At 50.7% G+C, this 16111-nt stretch overlaps 1 protein-coding gene across 5 annotated transcripts in view; it reads left to right on the top strand.

Moving 5' to 3' along the window:
* Positions 1-16111, top strand: part of LOC140385819 (piezo-type mechanosensitive ion channel component 2-like) — a 1561269-nt gene that overhangs the window by 1539016 nt on the left and 6142 nt on the right. For all 5 annotated transcript variants that reach the window (XM_072468377.1, XM_072468380.1, XM_072468378.1 and 2 more), the window contains one exon: positions 8024-8228. In XM_072468377.1, coding sequence (XP_072324478.1) covers positions 8024-8228 — 205 coding nt within the window. The remainder of the gene's footprint in view (positions 1-8023; positions 8229-16111) is intronic.

The raw sequence follows: 16111 nt of genomic DNA, 5'->3' as shown, positions 1-16111 counted from the left end.
AACTTCTCCTCGGGCCCCAGGCGGCCAGCAGCCACCGCCACCCCTGTATCCTAGGGCCACGTGCGGCCCACGGGCACCGCCATCTTGTTCCCCGGACACCGCGCTGGACGGATGGGCGCTGCCATTTTGTCCATCTCCGACCACCATGTGCGACCCATGGGAGACGCCATCTTGAATGGGGCCCCAGGACCCCAGCCCGGCCGACGACACACTGCCCGATCAAAATTCACAACTACTGCGTCTGGCCTCGGTGACTCTGGACCAAACTCGACATCGAACACTCTCAACAGCAACGACCACGGTCTTCATCAACGGCCATGAGACATCCTGCCTGATCGACTCTGGGAGCACGGAGAGCTTTATACACCCCGACACGGTAAGGCGCTGTTCACTTTTAACCCACCCTGTAAATCTAAGAATCTCCCTGGCCTCCGGTTCCCACTCAGTGGAGACAAAGGGGTTCTGTCCAGCAAACCTCACAGTCCAAGGAAGGAAATTCAACAATTTCCGCCTTTATGTCCTTCCGCACCTCTGCGCGGCTACACTCCTGGGGTTGGACTTCCAATGTAACCTGCAAAGTCTGACCTTCCAATTCGGTGGCCCAATACCCCCCCCCCCTTACTGTCTGCGGCCTCGCGACCCTTAAGTTCGACCCGCCTTCCCTGTTTGCGAACCTCACCCCGGATTGCAAAGCCGTCGCCACCAGGAGCAGACGGTACAGTGCCCAGGACCGCACCTTCATTAGGTCGGAGGTCCAAAGGCTACTGAGGGAAGGGGTCATTGAAGCTAGCAACAGTCCCTGGAGAGTCCAAGTAGTGGTGGTAAAGACCGGGGAGAAACATAGGATGGTCATTGACTACAGTCAGACCATCAACAGGTTTACGCAGCTGGACGCGTGCCTTCTCCCCCGCATATCCGACCTGGTAAACAGGATTGCGCATTATAAGGTCTTCTCCACGGTTGATCTCAAGTCCGCCTACCAACAGCTACCCCTCCGCACTAGTGACCGCAAATACACTGCCTTCGAGGCAGATGGGCGGCTCTATCATTTTTTAAGGTTTCCCTTCGGTGTCACTAACGGGGTCTCGGTCTTCCAACGCGAGATGGAACGAATGGTTGATCGGTACGGCTTACGCGCAACTTTTCCATATCTCGATAACGTCACCATCTGCGCCCATGACCAGCAGGACCATGACACCAACCTCCGAAAATTTCTCCAGACCTCTAAAATCCTTAACTTAACATACAATGAGGATAAATGCGTGTTTAGCACCGACAGTCTAGCCATTCTTGGCTACGTAGTGCGAAATGGAGTTATAGGCCCCGACCCTGAACGCATGCGCCCCCTCATGGAGTTCCCCCTCCCTCACTGCCCCAAGGCCCTGAAGCGCTGCCTCGGGTTTTTTAGCTACTACGCCCATTGGGTTACTAACTACACAGACAAAGCCCGTCCCCTGATCCAGTCCACAACCTTCCCCCTGTCGATGGAGGCCCGCCAGGCCTTCAGCCGCATCAAAGCAGACATTGCAAAGGCCACGATGCACGCCATCGATGATTCCCTCCCCTTCCAGGTCGAGCGCGATGCGTCCGACGTAGCTCTGGCGGCCACCCTCAACCAAGCGGGCAAACCCGTGGCCTTCTTCTCCTGTACCCTCCATGCTTCCGAAATCCGCCACTCCTCAGTCGAAAAGGAGGCCCAAGCCATAGAAGCTGTGCGACACTGGAGGCATTACCTGGCCGGCAGGAGATTCACGCTCCTCACTGACCAACGGTCGGTGGCGTTCATGTTCGATAATGCACAGCGGGGCAAGATAAAAAACGACAAGATTTTGCGGTGGAGGATAGAACTCCACCTACAACTACGAGATCTTGTATCGTCCCGAGAAGCTAAACGAGCCTCCTGACATCCTGTCCCGCGGCACATGTGTCACCGCACAAGCGGACCGCCTCCGAGCCCTCCACGAGGACCTCTGCCACCCCGGGATCACTCGCTTCTTCCACTTTGTTAAGACCCGCAACCTGCCCTACTCCATCGAGGAGGTCAGGACAGCCACCAGGGACTGCCAAATCTGCGCGGAGTGCAAACCGCACTTCCACCGGCCAGAGAGGGTGCACCTGATAAAGGCTTCCCGTCCCTTTGAACGCCTCAGCATGGACTTCAAAGGCCCCCTCCCCTCCACCGACCGCAACACTTATTTCCTGAACGTGATTGGCGAGTACTCCCGGTTCCCATTTGCCATCCCCTGCCCAGACATGACCGTAACCACCGGCATCAAGGCCCTCCATAGCATCTTTGCACTGTTCGGTTTCCCCGCTTACATACACAGTGATAGGGGGTCCTCCTTTATGAGCGACGAACTGCATCAATTCCTGCTCAGCAAGGGCATCGCCTCTAGCAGGACGACCAGTTACAACCCCCGGGGAAACGGGCAAGTAGAGAGGGAGAACGGAACGGTCTGGAAGACCGTTCTACTGGCCCTACGGTCCAGGAACCTCCCAGTCTCCCGCTGGCAAGAAGTCCTCCAGGAGGCCCTCCACTCCATCCGGTCACTGCTCTGTACAACCACCAATCAGACACCCCACGAACGTCTCCTTGTCTTCCCCAGGAAGTCTTCCTCCGGGACCTCGCTCCCGACCTGGCTAGCAACACCCGGACCCATCCTGCTCCGAAAACACGTGCAGGCGCACAAGTCGGAACCGTTGGTCGAGTGGGTCCACCTGCTGCACGCTAACCCCCAGTACGCCTACGTGGCGTTCCCTGACGGCCGACAAGATACGGTCTCCCTACGGGACCTGGCGCCCGCCGGAACCCCACGCGCACCCCAACCACCACCCCCACCCCCCCCTCCACAACACCTCACATCAGATGTCAGTCCTCCCGCCGCCCCTGCCTGGGCCCTCCCAACCACCGACGCCCCCTACAGGCGCCCCCCTCCCAGGTCAACCGCTTTCCCCACCAGCGCCGTCTAGGGGTGACGAAGCTGCCATGGAGGCCGAAGCCACGCTCCTGGAGTCACAGACGCCTGGACCCCCACCAGAATCACCACCGAGGCTCAGGCGATCCCAGAGGACGACCAGGGCACCCGACCAACTGATTGCTTCATTTTAACCGATCTGCAACTGGAAATAATAAACACTGACTGTATATATCTGCCATGACTGTAAATATCCTCTAAACACTGGAAGGAGGTATCACGGTACCTCCATATCTGATCATACCATGTTGAATACAGTTGTAGCCGCTGGCCACCCACCCGCCGGACTCCTTTTTAACAGGGGGTGAATGTGATATTATCAGGTATTGCAGTACCCGAGAGGCTGAAGTTCCATTGGTTAAACCTGGGGGTTTACCATTGGCTGTATAGTATGTAGCTCCGTCCTGATAGGTGGGGTATAAGAAGCAGTGCCGTCCCAGCAGCCCTCATTCTGTACCTGAGCTGCTGGGGAACAGTTCTAGTCTATTAAAGCCTTCAGTTGTGCTACAACCTTGTCTTAATAGTTATTGATCGTGCATCAAGGAGCTGAACTCGATGGCCAGACAGGCTCCTCACAGATCGGGACGCCATTTTGAAAGGGTGCTCCGAGCTCTAAGTGAGCTTGGAGGTCCCCCACACCCACCACCCATGGGCAATGTCACCCCCTGCACACATGGGCAATATCCACCCCCGTCCCCAAGTGAGGACACCCTGCCGTTATGTTGGTTGGCTGAGGGCCCACGCCCCCCTTTTTCAGGCCTCCCACCCCCCTTTTGGGACCACCCTTCACCCCCCAACCTTTATGGTGCCCCTTCATACCCGCACTTCACGCTCCAACACATCATACAACCCCTCACCCCCCCCCTTTAAAGCTCATGGCGCCTTTCAGGCCCCGACCTTTGGCAGTGCCACCTTGGCACCCTATCAGTGCCCCTGCCAGCTGGGAAGTGCCACCTAGGCAACTTGGCAGCACCAGGATGGCAGTGCCAAGGTGCCAGGATGCAGTGCCCAGGTGCCAGAAGGAGAGCCAGGGTGCCACCCTGCCCTGATCCCAGGCGTCTCCAATCGCCTGGAAACTCCCCAGGTGCTGTTCCACATGGTCCACATTTGTGTGGGCCAGTACTAAACGGCACCTGGTCGAGGGCTCGCTGGGGAGGCTGGTGCTTACATATTTAAATAAGTCTAATGGCCCAGCGCAGGCGAGATCCAGATTGTGACATTTTGCGAGATTGAATCTCGCGTCATCAGAATCTGACAGTATGCACGATTTCTCCACCGATAGGGATCAGGTACCGGGTGAGGTGTTGGGTGCTCTGAGGTACAGACGAACAAAACACGGTTGCGATTGGTACAACGCAGTTTTATTCCAACTAACTATTTACACATCTGACTTGATACTCAGCACATGGCGATGTGTGAGTGTCTTGCTAATGAGGTCCTGGCCCTGTGCTGTCTCCAGATGGACTGGCCAGGAGGTGTCGTGTTTCTTGTCTTATACGGTGTCTGCTCTTGTCTGTGATTGGCTGTCGTGTTATGTGTGCTAATTGGTCTGTTGGTCTGTCTATCATTATGTATGTGTTATGATGTATGTTTGAATATCATGACACCGGGTTCTACCCTTTTGGTGCAACAAACTCGTGCCATCAAATGGAAGGATACTCGGACATACGGGAACTGTGTGTGCATTTTCTCTTCCTTTGCCAGAGAAAGTGTGTTCGGCCAAGTCGGGCGTGACAAGGTCGTTACATTGCGCCCATAGCCTAAAAAGGCCCTGTACAGCTGCAGCAACATTTCCCTACCTTTTATGTTTGATTTCCCTTGCAATAAACACCAATATTCAATTTGCCTTCCTTACTGCACTTGCATACCAACTTATTGTGATTGATGTACAGATCAGTATTCTGCAATCTCTTTCTGTTTAAATAATCTGTTTTTCCTGCCAAATTGGACAAGTTCACAGTTTCCCATGTTATACTCCATTAGCCAAATGTTTTGCCCAATCACTTAACCTAATCCCTCTGTAGACTCTTCCTGTCCTCTTGACAGCTTTCTTTCCAACCACTTGGGGATACAAGTGACGCACAGTTGGGCCCACTTGCACAAGCTGAATTTGGTGAATCTGGTGGAGAGGACGAAAGAGGATTTTAAGAGATGGGGGGCGGGATTCTTTGTCCCGGGGCACCCCCGCCGGCAGCGGGATCCTTTGTGCCAGCAGCCAGCCAATGGGGTTTCTCATTGTGGGCACCCCCATGCCGTCGGGAAATCTGCGAGCGTGAGTGCGCTGCTGGCAAAAGGGAGGATTCTGCCAATGGAGTATCCAGCCAGGGATGTTTTGCCTCTGTCATTGGCTAGAAGGGTCCAGACAGTTAAAATGACAGTGCTGCCAAAGTTTCTGTTCGTCTTCCAAATTCACCCGATTTTTTGCCCAAATCCTTTTTTGGTAGGGTCAATAAGATGATCTCGGAGTTTATATGGGCGGGTAAGATACTGGGGGAGAGGTCGGTGTGGGGTCAGATGGAGAAAGCCTTGTGTAGAGAGACAGGTTAGAGGGCACTGCTATTGGCACCTCTTCCATTCTCGCTGGCCAGGTACTCCACAAGCCCGGCAATGGTATCAGTGTTAAGTGTATGGAATCAATGCCCGCAGAATCTTAAGATGGAAAGCATGTCACTGAGGGCACCGATCTGTGGCAACCACAGGTTTATTCCAGCAGGTCTGTATTCCATGTTTAGGGCACAGGAGCGGGCAGGAATAGGGTGCTTTAGGGCGTAGGAACGGGCAGGAACAGAGTGCTTTAGGGACCTGTTTGTGGAGGAAGGTTTGCAGAATTGAGAGCTAGAGGCAGAGTTCCAGCTAGCAAGGGGTAATGGATTTTGGCATCTGCAAGTCAGACACTTTGTTAGGAAGGGGTTAGCTACGTTCTAAAATTACCGCACAGCACTGTGATTTTGTCTGAGGACGAGATAGGGGATGGTAGGATCTCGGACATAGGGGGAGTTGATAGGGAATGAGAGGTTGTAGGTGGAGGAAATAAAATGGAAATGGGAAGAGGAGCTGGGTCCTTAGAAGCCAGGCGATGGAGTGAGGCCCTGCAAAGGGTAAACTCATCCTCCTCGTGTGAGATATGAGCGCGATCCAACGGCCACGCTGCGCCCGAAAAGCAGCTTGCTATGGTGCAGCATGGCCTATAAAAGCCAGGAGATCCTGCTCCCGAGTTCTACCTAGCTCGCAACCCCTCACAAGATCCAATGCGATCTCATAGACGTTGCGATGTAAACCCGCCCATTGTGGGAGGGATCACTTTTTGACAGCTAGTCTCACTCTAATGTGCAGATTCCGAGGTACCTGAGGCTCTGGGATTCATCCCCTTCGCCTTGGGGACCTCGGGCGAGTGCCGTTCAGCACTGGTCCCCACAAACAAGGACCAGACAGAACAGGGTCTCCCAGGGGATTGGAGGACACCACGCGTATGCCTTTGGGAAGGGTGGCACTTTGGCACTGCTGGTGCCACCTGGGCACTCTGGCAGTGCCAGCCTGGCACCCTGGCGGTGCCCAGATGGTGCTGGCAGACGCACTGCTGGGATGCATTTCTGCATGTGCCAATCGGGCGGGCGTACCTTGCATGGCTGTTTGGGAGGCTCAGGACTCTACCCATAGTGCGTTCGAGCTGGAGGGGGTCGGCAGTCTCTTCGGTGGCCTCCGAGATCGGGATGACATTTTGAAATGGCGGCCCAATTTCTTGCTACACGGGGGAGTTCTGCCACGCAGAACACCACAGTGTACATAACTGGGCTCTGTGCATCCTCGGCCATGCGTTCCCCACTGAGGCCCCTTATACAACGCGAGTAGCGATGTCTACGTGCTTCTTGGTGCTGGAAGCGCAGGGAAACATGTGACTAAGTGCATTCGCTATGGGATTTTGTTCCCAATTAGTTGAATCGCTCCCTGAGTCTCATCCAGTTCAAAGTGGTGCATAGGACGCACTTAATGGTGTCAAGGATGAGACGGTTCTTTCCAGGAGTAGAGGATCGATTTGGGCGCTGTGCAAGGGGACCAGCGAATCATGTCCATATGTTTTGGGCTTGCCCGGAGTAGAGGAGTTTTGGGAGGCCTTTGCTGGAACAGAGGTGGCTCTGAGCCCGTGGGTGGCAATATTTGGAGTCTCAGAAGAACCAGGAGTGCAGGTGGGGAGGGAGGCTGACGTGTTGGCTTTTGCCTCCCTGATAGCTCGGTGGGGGATTTGTTACGGTGGCAGGACCCGGAACCACCTAAAGTGATGGTGTGAGTGAATGACTTGGCAGGATTTCTGCACCTGGAGAAGATAGAGTGGTAAAATGGCAGCGACGGTGGGGGGTAAAATGGCAGCGACGGGGGGGGGGGGGGGGTAAAATGGCAGCGACGGGGTGGGGGTAAAATGGCAGTGACGGGTGGGGGGGGGAATGTGCAGAGCGGGTTCTTTTGGGGGTTTTTGTTTGTTACTTTAGTTAGAAAAAGGGGCAGAGAGGGATGGGGCGACAACAGCGGCGTTTGGGTATTTGGAGTGTAGTTTGTGAAGGATGTCTAGTGGTGCTGTTTTTCTCTTTTTTTGTGTATAATTGAAAATGTCTCGAATAAAAATATAAAAAAACATTTTGTTTCCGACCTATTTTCGTGCCGTTAAGAAGTTTAGCTGCTATATATTCAATCCCTTCATCCAAGTCATTGATGGAGATGGGCACCCAGCATGATCGCTGTGGTACTCCACTTGTTACAGCTTGCCAGCCTGAAAATGACCTATTTATCCCTACACTTCTTCAGAGGACAGTTAGGAGTCAACTATGTTGGACAATTTCTGAACTCCTCTGTTTTTTTTATACTGCAGTCTTCAAGTTTTTAAATCCAGGCTTGATGATGCCTTATCATTGATTTTCCTGCATTTTAATTATATATTTCATTAATTATTTGTTTCAAAAATTTTAAAATTTGGGGGCATCCTGAAGTGGGCTTTTCCCCTATTGATGAAAATGTGTAACTTTTTCAATATAACATTTCTTATGTTTTTTCAATAGATGATGCTGACTATTCTGACCTCATTGTCAGACTGGTTCAGAAAAAAGACAACATTACAGGACACATTCAGGAATGGTGGACTGTTAATCAGACCGAAAGATTCAACGGGAATGATAATGAAGAAAACCGTAAAGAAAGCTTAGAAATTATTGTATTCAGTGATAAAGTTAGTCCACCGAGCCTTGGGTTTCTTGCTGGTTACGGGTAAGGCAATACTTTTACTTTGTTTACAGTTATTTGATATCTTTTAAAATATGTTTTTGTTATAAACTCAGTTAATTAATGATGGCACCAAATTTCTTTGCTTTCTTCACATGTAGACCATTATTATGTTGTAACTGCACTGAAAAGATTGAGGAAATTCCCATTTCCATATGGATACATTTACCACATTATTGTGCTCAGTCGCACCTCCAAAGGTATAAAATGGCTTGGGCTGGATTGTTCTGTACTGCTGGTCACCTCTGGTACATCCCGTAGGTCTCAAGGACCTGTCAACATTGCTTGAGGAAGTCTAATGACCTCAGTCAATGTAAGTTCAAAGATCATCCCATACCCACTACGCCACCAGTCTCTCATGCTGCTCAATGTGCCTCACCCTTGTCACTCACCTATCAGCAGTCTCTGGCACTCAGAACACTTGCTTAACATTCAACAATCCAACTCACCCTCACACGCTTTAAATAATAATAATAGTCGCTTTTTTGCCGCAAGTAGACTTCCATGAAGTTACTGTGGAAAGCCCCTAGTCGCCACATTCCGGCATCTGTTCGGGGAGGCCGGTATGGGAATTGAACCCACGCTGCTGGCATTGTTCTGCATTACAAGCCAGCTGTTTAGCCCGCTGTGCTAAACCAGCCCCTGAAGCATCACACCCATCCTTTGTTGCCTCCAAATTCCTCCCTAACTATTCAGCTATGACAAGCACATCAAACAAACAAATTCCTTGGGGCAGTGTCCTATGTCCAATCAGCTTCAGCTGCTTCATCAATGATCTTCCTTTCATCATAAGGTCATAACTGGGGATGCTCGTTGATGACTGCACAATGTTCAGCACTATTCGCTACTCCTCAGACACTGAAGCAGTCCATGTAAATTGTTGCAAGATCTGGACAATATTTAGGCTTGGGGTGACGAGTGGCAAGTAACATTCGCACCACACAAGTGCCAGGCAATGACTATCTCCAACAAGAGATCATCTAACCATCGCCCTTGACATTCAATGACATTACCATCACTGAATCCCGGGGGTTACCATTGACCAGAAACTGAACTGGTCTAGCCATATAAATACTGTGGCTACAAGAGCATGTCAGAGGCTCGGAATCCTGCAGCAAGTAACTCACCACCTGACTCCCGAAAGCCTGTCCACAATCCATAAGGCACCAGTCAGGAGTGTGATGGAATACTCTTCACTTCCTGGATGAGTGCAGTTGAAACAACACTGAAATATATCACTGCTTCTTCACTGTCGCTCAGTCAAAATCTGGGTACTCTCTCCTTAACAGCACTGTGGGTGTACCTACACCACATGACTGCAGCTGTTTGTGGCCACCTAAAACCGGACCGACCACCTCAGAAGACAAACATGGGACACAATCGACAGAATACCCTTCGTCGTCCAGTACTTCCCCGGAGCGGAGAAACTACGTCATCTTCTTCACAGCCTTCAACACGTCATTGATGACGATGAACATCTTGCCAAGGTCATCCCCACACCCCCACTACTTGCCTTCAAACAACCGCGCAACCTCAAACGAACCATTGTTTGCAGCAAACTACCCAGTCTTCAGAACAGTGACCACGACACCACACAACCCTGCCATGGCAATCTCTGCAAGACGTGCCAGATCATCGACATGGATACCACTATTACACATGAGAACACCACCCACCAGGTACGCGGTACATACTCGTGCGACTCGGCCAACGTTGTCTACCTCATACGCTGCAGGAAAGGATGTCCCGAAGCGTGGTACATTGGCGAGACCATGCAGACGCTGCGACAACGAATGAACGGACACCGCGCAACAATCACCAGGCAGGAATGTTCCCTTCCAGTCGGGGAACACTTCAGCAGTCAAGGGCATTCAGCCTCTGATCTCCGGGTAAGCGTTCTCCAAGGCGGCCTTCAGGACCCGCGACAACGCAGAATCGCCGAGCAGAAACTTATAGCCAAGTTCCGCACACATGAGTGCGGCCTCAACCGGGACCTGGGATTCATGTCGCATTACATTCATCCCCCACCATCTGGCCTGCAAAATCCTACCAACTGTCCTGGCTTGACACAATTCACACCTCTTTAACCTGGGGTTACCCCATCTCTGGATCTGTAAGGATTTAATCACCTGCTAATGGTCACATTCCTAGCATTGTTTGGCATCTTTGAATTTGTCTATATATGTGTTTCTGGAACAGACCTCTTCATTCACCTGAGGAAGGAGCAGCGCTCCGAAAGCTAGTGACATTGAAACAAACCTGTTGGACTTTAACCTGGTGTTGTAAGACTTCGTACTGTGCTCACCCCAGTCCAACGCCGGCATCTCCACATCATACCTAAAATGGTGTCCAGCAAGGGATGCTGGGAAAAGTGATCAAGGGTATGGACAATACAGGCTGCAGGCAGATCAAATAAAGCTACAGGAAAAGGCTTTGCAGACTTCAAACAAATTCACAGGTTGATGCGAATAACATAAGTAAAGGGCAATCTTCAGGCCACCAACAGGATCAATAGAGCTGTCTTGTGAATCACAATTGTTTACCAGACACAGCGGCACCTAACTTCCTTACTTAGAAGGGCCTACATGTTTTCAACACCTTCAAGTATGGCCACTGAGTGGCCACCCCAAAATTGATGTGGAAGCCCCTGATTGGACTTTATTGATCAGGTTGATCAAGCCCTGATCAATTGATTGACAAATGACCCAGAGACCGCCCACCAAAAGAAGTGGTACTTGGTAGAGCGGTTGGGGAGGGTTTAAACTGATATGGCAAGGGGGATGTGAACCTATGTATGGACTCAGAGCAGTGGGAATCAAGAACAAGAGAAAAACACAGCAAGGAAAATAAGAAGTGATAGGCAGAGAAATCAAGGGCCTGTATCAGATAATGACACTGTAAAAAATAATAGGGACGAGTCAAGAACTGTTAAAAGGACTAGCCTTAGGGTTTTGTAACTGAATACGCAGAGCATTCAAAATGAAATGGATAAATTAATTGCGCAGATAGATGTAAAGGGATATGATATGGTCGGGATTACGGAGACTTGGCTCCAAGGTGACCAAGGATGGGAACTAAACAGTGAGGACTATTCAGTTTTTAGGAAGGACAGACAGAAAGGAAAAGGTGGTGGAGTTGTTTTGTTGATCAAAGAAGATATTGATGCAATATTGAGGAAAGATATCAGCACAGATAATGTGGAATCTGTAAGGGTTGAGTTAAGAAACACCACATGGCAAAAAACATTTGTAGTGGTGGTATACCGACCACCAAACTGCAGTGGTAATGTTGGGTTTAGATTTTGATTTATTGTCACGTGTACCGAGGTACGGTGAAAAGTATTGTTCTGCATACAATCCAGGCAGATCGTTCCATGCATGAAAAAACATAGGACATACAATAAATACACAATGTAAACATCGACATGAACATAAAACCAGGAGTAGACCATACAAGCGCTTGATCGATTGATTTGATTTATTATCATATCTACCGAAGGACAGTGAAAAGTATTTTTCTGCGGCCGAGGGAACGTATTACAGTACGTACATAGTAGACAAAAGAATAATCAACAGAGAACATTGACAAATGGTACATCGACAAACAGTGATTGGTTACAGTGCGGAACAAGGGGCCAAACAAAGCAAATACATGAGCAAGAGCAGCATAGGGCATCCTGAATAGTGTTCTTCCAGGGAACAGATCAGTCCGAGGGGGACTCGTTGAGGAGTCTTGTAGCTGTGGGGAAGAAGCTGTTCCTATGCCTGGATGTGCGGGTCTTCAGACTTCTGTACCTTCTGCCTGATGGAAGGGTCTAGAAGAAGGAAAAGCCTGGGTGGGAGGGGTTTCTGATAATGCTGTCTGCCTTCCTGAGGCAGCGGGAGGTGTTTACAGAATCAATGTAAGGGTGGCACGCTTGTGTGATGCGTTGGGCTGAGTTCACCACTGCAGTTTCTTGCGATCTTGGTTTGAGCAGTTGCCATGCCAGGCTGTGATGCAGCCGGATAGTATGCTCTCTATCGCACATCTGTAGAAGTTTGTGAGAGTCGATGCAGCTATGCCAAATTTCTTTAGCTTCCGGAGGAAGTAGAGACGTTGTTGGGCTTTCTTGACTGTTGCATCAACGTGAGTGGACCAGGACAGACTGTTGGTGATGGTGACCCCCAGAAACCTAAAGCTATCGACCATCTCCACTTCGGAAACATTGATGCAGACTGGAGTGTGTGTTGTAGGATCTCTGTGTCTATTCGTATACCTGTAATGCCGTACCATATACCAAATAACAGAGATTCAAGACTGGCTTCTTGGGCTAAAAGCAATTTGCAATTTTTATTTTGTCAGCTAGTAGTGTCTGTTGGTCAGCTTCAATTTTCAAGTACAAAATTTAGGACGTTCCGACTAGCACTGCAGCAAGCTAATTAGAATGATTGTCTTTCGCAAATACAGATTGTTGAATTCAAAATACAATGACAGCTCGTGGTAATTTCTTCAAATCAAGATACACAGTACAAAAAGACTGCACAGTTTAAAATAGAATAAAATAACTGTTTTGCAAAGCAAGCAGATAGAATGTGTTTCAGAGATAGGTTGAATTGATTCCAGAATGACTTTCCCATCCTGATACCTGAACTTTTAAAGAGATTACTATCTTTAAAATGTTGTCCTTTGTACAGCTGTGATTGGTTTTGACTAATCTATAATTCATTTAATTCGGCCAAAGTGTCTGTCAGTCAAATTAAGGGATAAAAGATTTCTGTACTTTTCCACTCGAAGACAACTTTTCCACCAAAGATTCCTACTATGGGGTGACTTGTTATGATAGACATGGAACTGGATCTCAGCCCAGCTCTCGAACACAAAGAGTCTTTCTGCCAGTTTGTCCTTGCAAACTCTTGCAGTTTACTTATCTGATGCATTCACAAGCAGTCAGCCTTTTCTTACTATTATGGTTAATATATATTGATTTAAAATTTTAGTTAATATGATTTCTTTAAATAATCCCTTCCTTTAACCCTTTATAACCTATAATAAGAGGTTGGTTTCTATCAGTCGTGCTACGCTTCCTGAAGTCGATGATCAGTTCCTTGGTCTTTCTAACATTTAGAGAGAGGTTGTTTTCAGTACACCATGCAACCAAGTGATTTATCTCCCTCCTGTAGTCTGATTTGTTATTGTTTGAGATATGGCCCACCACAATCGTATCATCTGCAAACTTACAAATTGATTTGGAGCTAAATCTTGCCACACAGTCATGTGTGTCTAGGGAGTACAGTAGAGGACTGAGCACACATCCTTGCGGGGCTCCGATGTTGAGGACTAATGTGGATGAGGTGCTGTTACCAATCCTGACAGATTGCGGTCTGTTGGTGAGGAAGTCAAGGATCCAGCTGCACGGGGAGGGGTCAAGTCCAAGACTGCAGAGTTTGGTTATTAGTCTTGTCGGGATAATGGTGTTGAAGGCGGAGCTGTAGTCGATGAACAGCAGTCTTACTTAGGTGTCCTTGATGTTGAGGTGTTCGAGTGTTGATTGTAGAGTGAGGGAGATGGCATCTGCTGTGGACCGGTTGTGGTGATAGGCAAACTGCAGTGGATCGAGACTGTCTGGGAGGCTGGCGTTGATCCGTCTCATGACTAGCCGCTCGAAGGATTTCATGATAACCGCGTCACGGCCACCAGTCAGTAATCGTGCTCACCCAGGGACTTCGTCGGGGCCCGTCGCTTTCCGTGGGTTCACTTTCAAGAAGGCAGCTCTTACTGCTGAGGCTATAATAGTGGGCATAGAACATAGAACATAGAAAAATACAGCACAGAACAGGCCCTTCGGCCCACGATGTTGTGCCGAACCTTTGTCCTAGATTAATCATAGATTATCATAGAATTTACAGTGCAGGAGGCCATTCGGCCCATCGAGTCTGCACCGGCTCCTGGAAAGAGCACCCCACCCAAGGTCAACACCTCCACCCTATCCCCACAACCCAGCAACCCCACCCAACACTAAGGGCAGTTTTGGACACTAAGGGCAATTTATCACGGCCAATCCACCTAACCTGCACATCTTTGGGTATGGGTGCGTCCAGGGCTGTTGGTACTGATACATTGGCTGACTGCTCAAAGCGGGCATAGAACTTGTTCAGATCATCGGGTAGGGATGCTCCAGCCCCAGATATTCCACCTGGCCTTGCTTTATAGCCTGTGATCTTGTGTAGGCCCTGCTATCGTCGTCCTAGGTTAGTGTCATTGGCCTGGGACTCGAGTTTAATGCGGTAGTGTCTTTTTGCATCCCTGATGGCTTTCCGTACGTCATACCTGGATTTCTTATGTAGGTCAGAGCTTCGAACCTGCTCCACCATTTAATACGATCACAGCTGATCTTGGGCTTCAGCTCCACTTTCCTTCCTCTCCCCATACCCCTTGATTCCCTGAGAGACCAAGGGGTGGATTCTCTGTCCAGCGATGCCGGAATGGAAATGATCATCGAGTGGAGAATCAGGTGTCAGCTGAAAATCGAGATTGCCGCTGGGCGCCCAACAGAGCGCTATGCTTCGGTGCCTTGATGGCGGCGTTAATTGCGTTCCATGCCCCATGCTGGTGTAGGCATGCAAAACGTACAGTGGCATTCGTTAACATATCATTAACGGGCCTGACCCGGTAGTTCCGGCATCCTGCAATGCTCCGCCTCCGCCAAGCGGAAGTGACGCCCACACGATTCACTTGTGGTATTTAAAAACAGACTAGTCACCGTGGCTGCTGAGGGAGAGGGAGGAGGCAAGAACAGTTTCCAAAGGCGCAACAGTCGGCTGTCAGCCAAGCCTATGGCTGAGGGGGCACCTGCTAGGGCTGGGGGGGGGGGGGGGGGGGGGGGCGCGTGGGGGGGGGGGGGGGTGCGGCAGAGTATGGGGGGGTTAACAGGAGATGGGCTGGAATGTCTGGGCATGGACCGCCATTTCTGCAAGACAGCATCTGGCTACTACTCCACTGACTGCCCAATATGACCCTTAAATGTGCAGAGCAGCACCGCCCACTCTCAGGGCAGGTTCCCACCAGTGGCACTACCAGCTAGCCCATCCTGAAAAACCACCAAGCGGTATCAAGCCCGCCTGTCCACTGCGCCCCTGTCCCCACCCATCCTGCCCCTGGACAGGTAGGCACAACCTGTGTATTGCAAAAAGGACCCACAGCACACCACAGCTACGGTCCCAACAGGTGTACACCCACTCGCCCAGCCCCATCCCTTGGCCCTGCCCACATGCATGCCACCAAGCATGGCACCGGAGACAAATGGTGGCCCCCCACGCCATAACCAGGTGCCATCTTGCTGGCAGGATAGCACACGGCCCACCCAAGGAGGCCACCTCTAGTAGGCTGCACTGGGGGGCTGTGGAGAGTATTGCTGGCATGGGTAGTGCCAGCCACTGGTAGCCCTGCTGGAAGGGATGGGAGACAGGGTTAGAGGCCTCCTCTGTGCCAGGCACCAATGGGTCCAGTGACAAGGTGCGGAATGCAAAGTATCGGGGTGAAGTGGTGGTGGGAGGGGGACATGTGGGGACAGCGGCTGCAGTGCTGGCCACAGCCACCGCATAGCCCATTGGACCGGATGGGCAGGTGAATACGCACCATGCTAACATTTCAGTCCTTTACCCTCTGCAGGCAATGAATTCCGGAGTCCAGCCAGGAATGGTTGATATCTGCCTGGCCCTGGCGGATGTAATGAGGCTGTATGGGCAGGAGCTGTTCAAGGAGAACCCTGCAGAACAGGAGCCTGTCCCAGAGGAGTGGGGGCCAGGCAGTGAGGCTGGAGAGCCAGCCGGCCATCCAGTAGGCCGAGGAAGAGGTGGGAATCAGGTGCCTCATCAGGCTCCGTGTATATA

The sequence above is a fragment of the Scyliorhinus torazame genome, chromosome 11 (genome assembly GCF_047496885.1).
Source record: "Scyliorhinus torazame isolate Kashiwa2021f chromosome 11, sScyTor2.1, whole genome shotgun sequence".
NCBI classification, from domain to species: domain Eukaryota; kingdom Metazoa; phylum Chordata; class Chondrichthyes; order Carcharhiniformes; family Scyliorhinidae; genus Scyliorhinus; species Scyliorhinus torazame.
The sequence above is the reverse complement of the archived record's forward strand: the minus strand, read 5'-3'. Positions and strand labels throughout refer to the sequence as shown.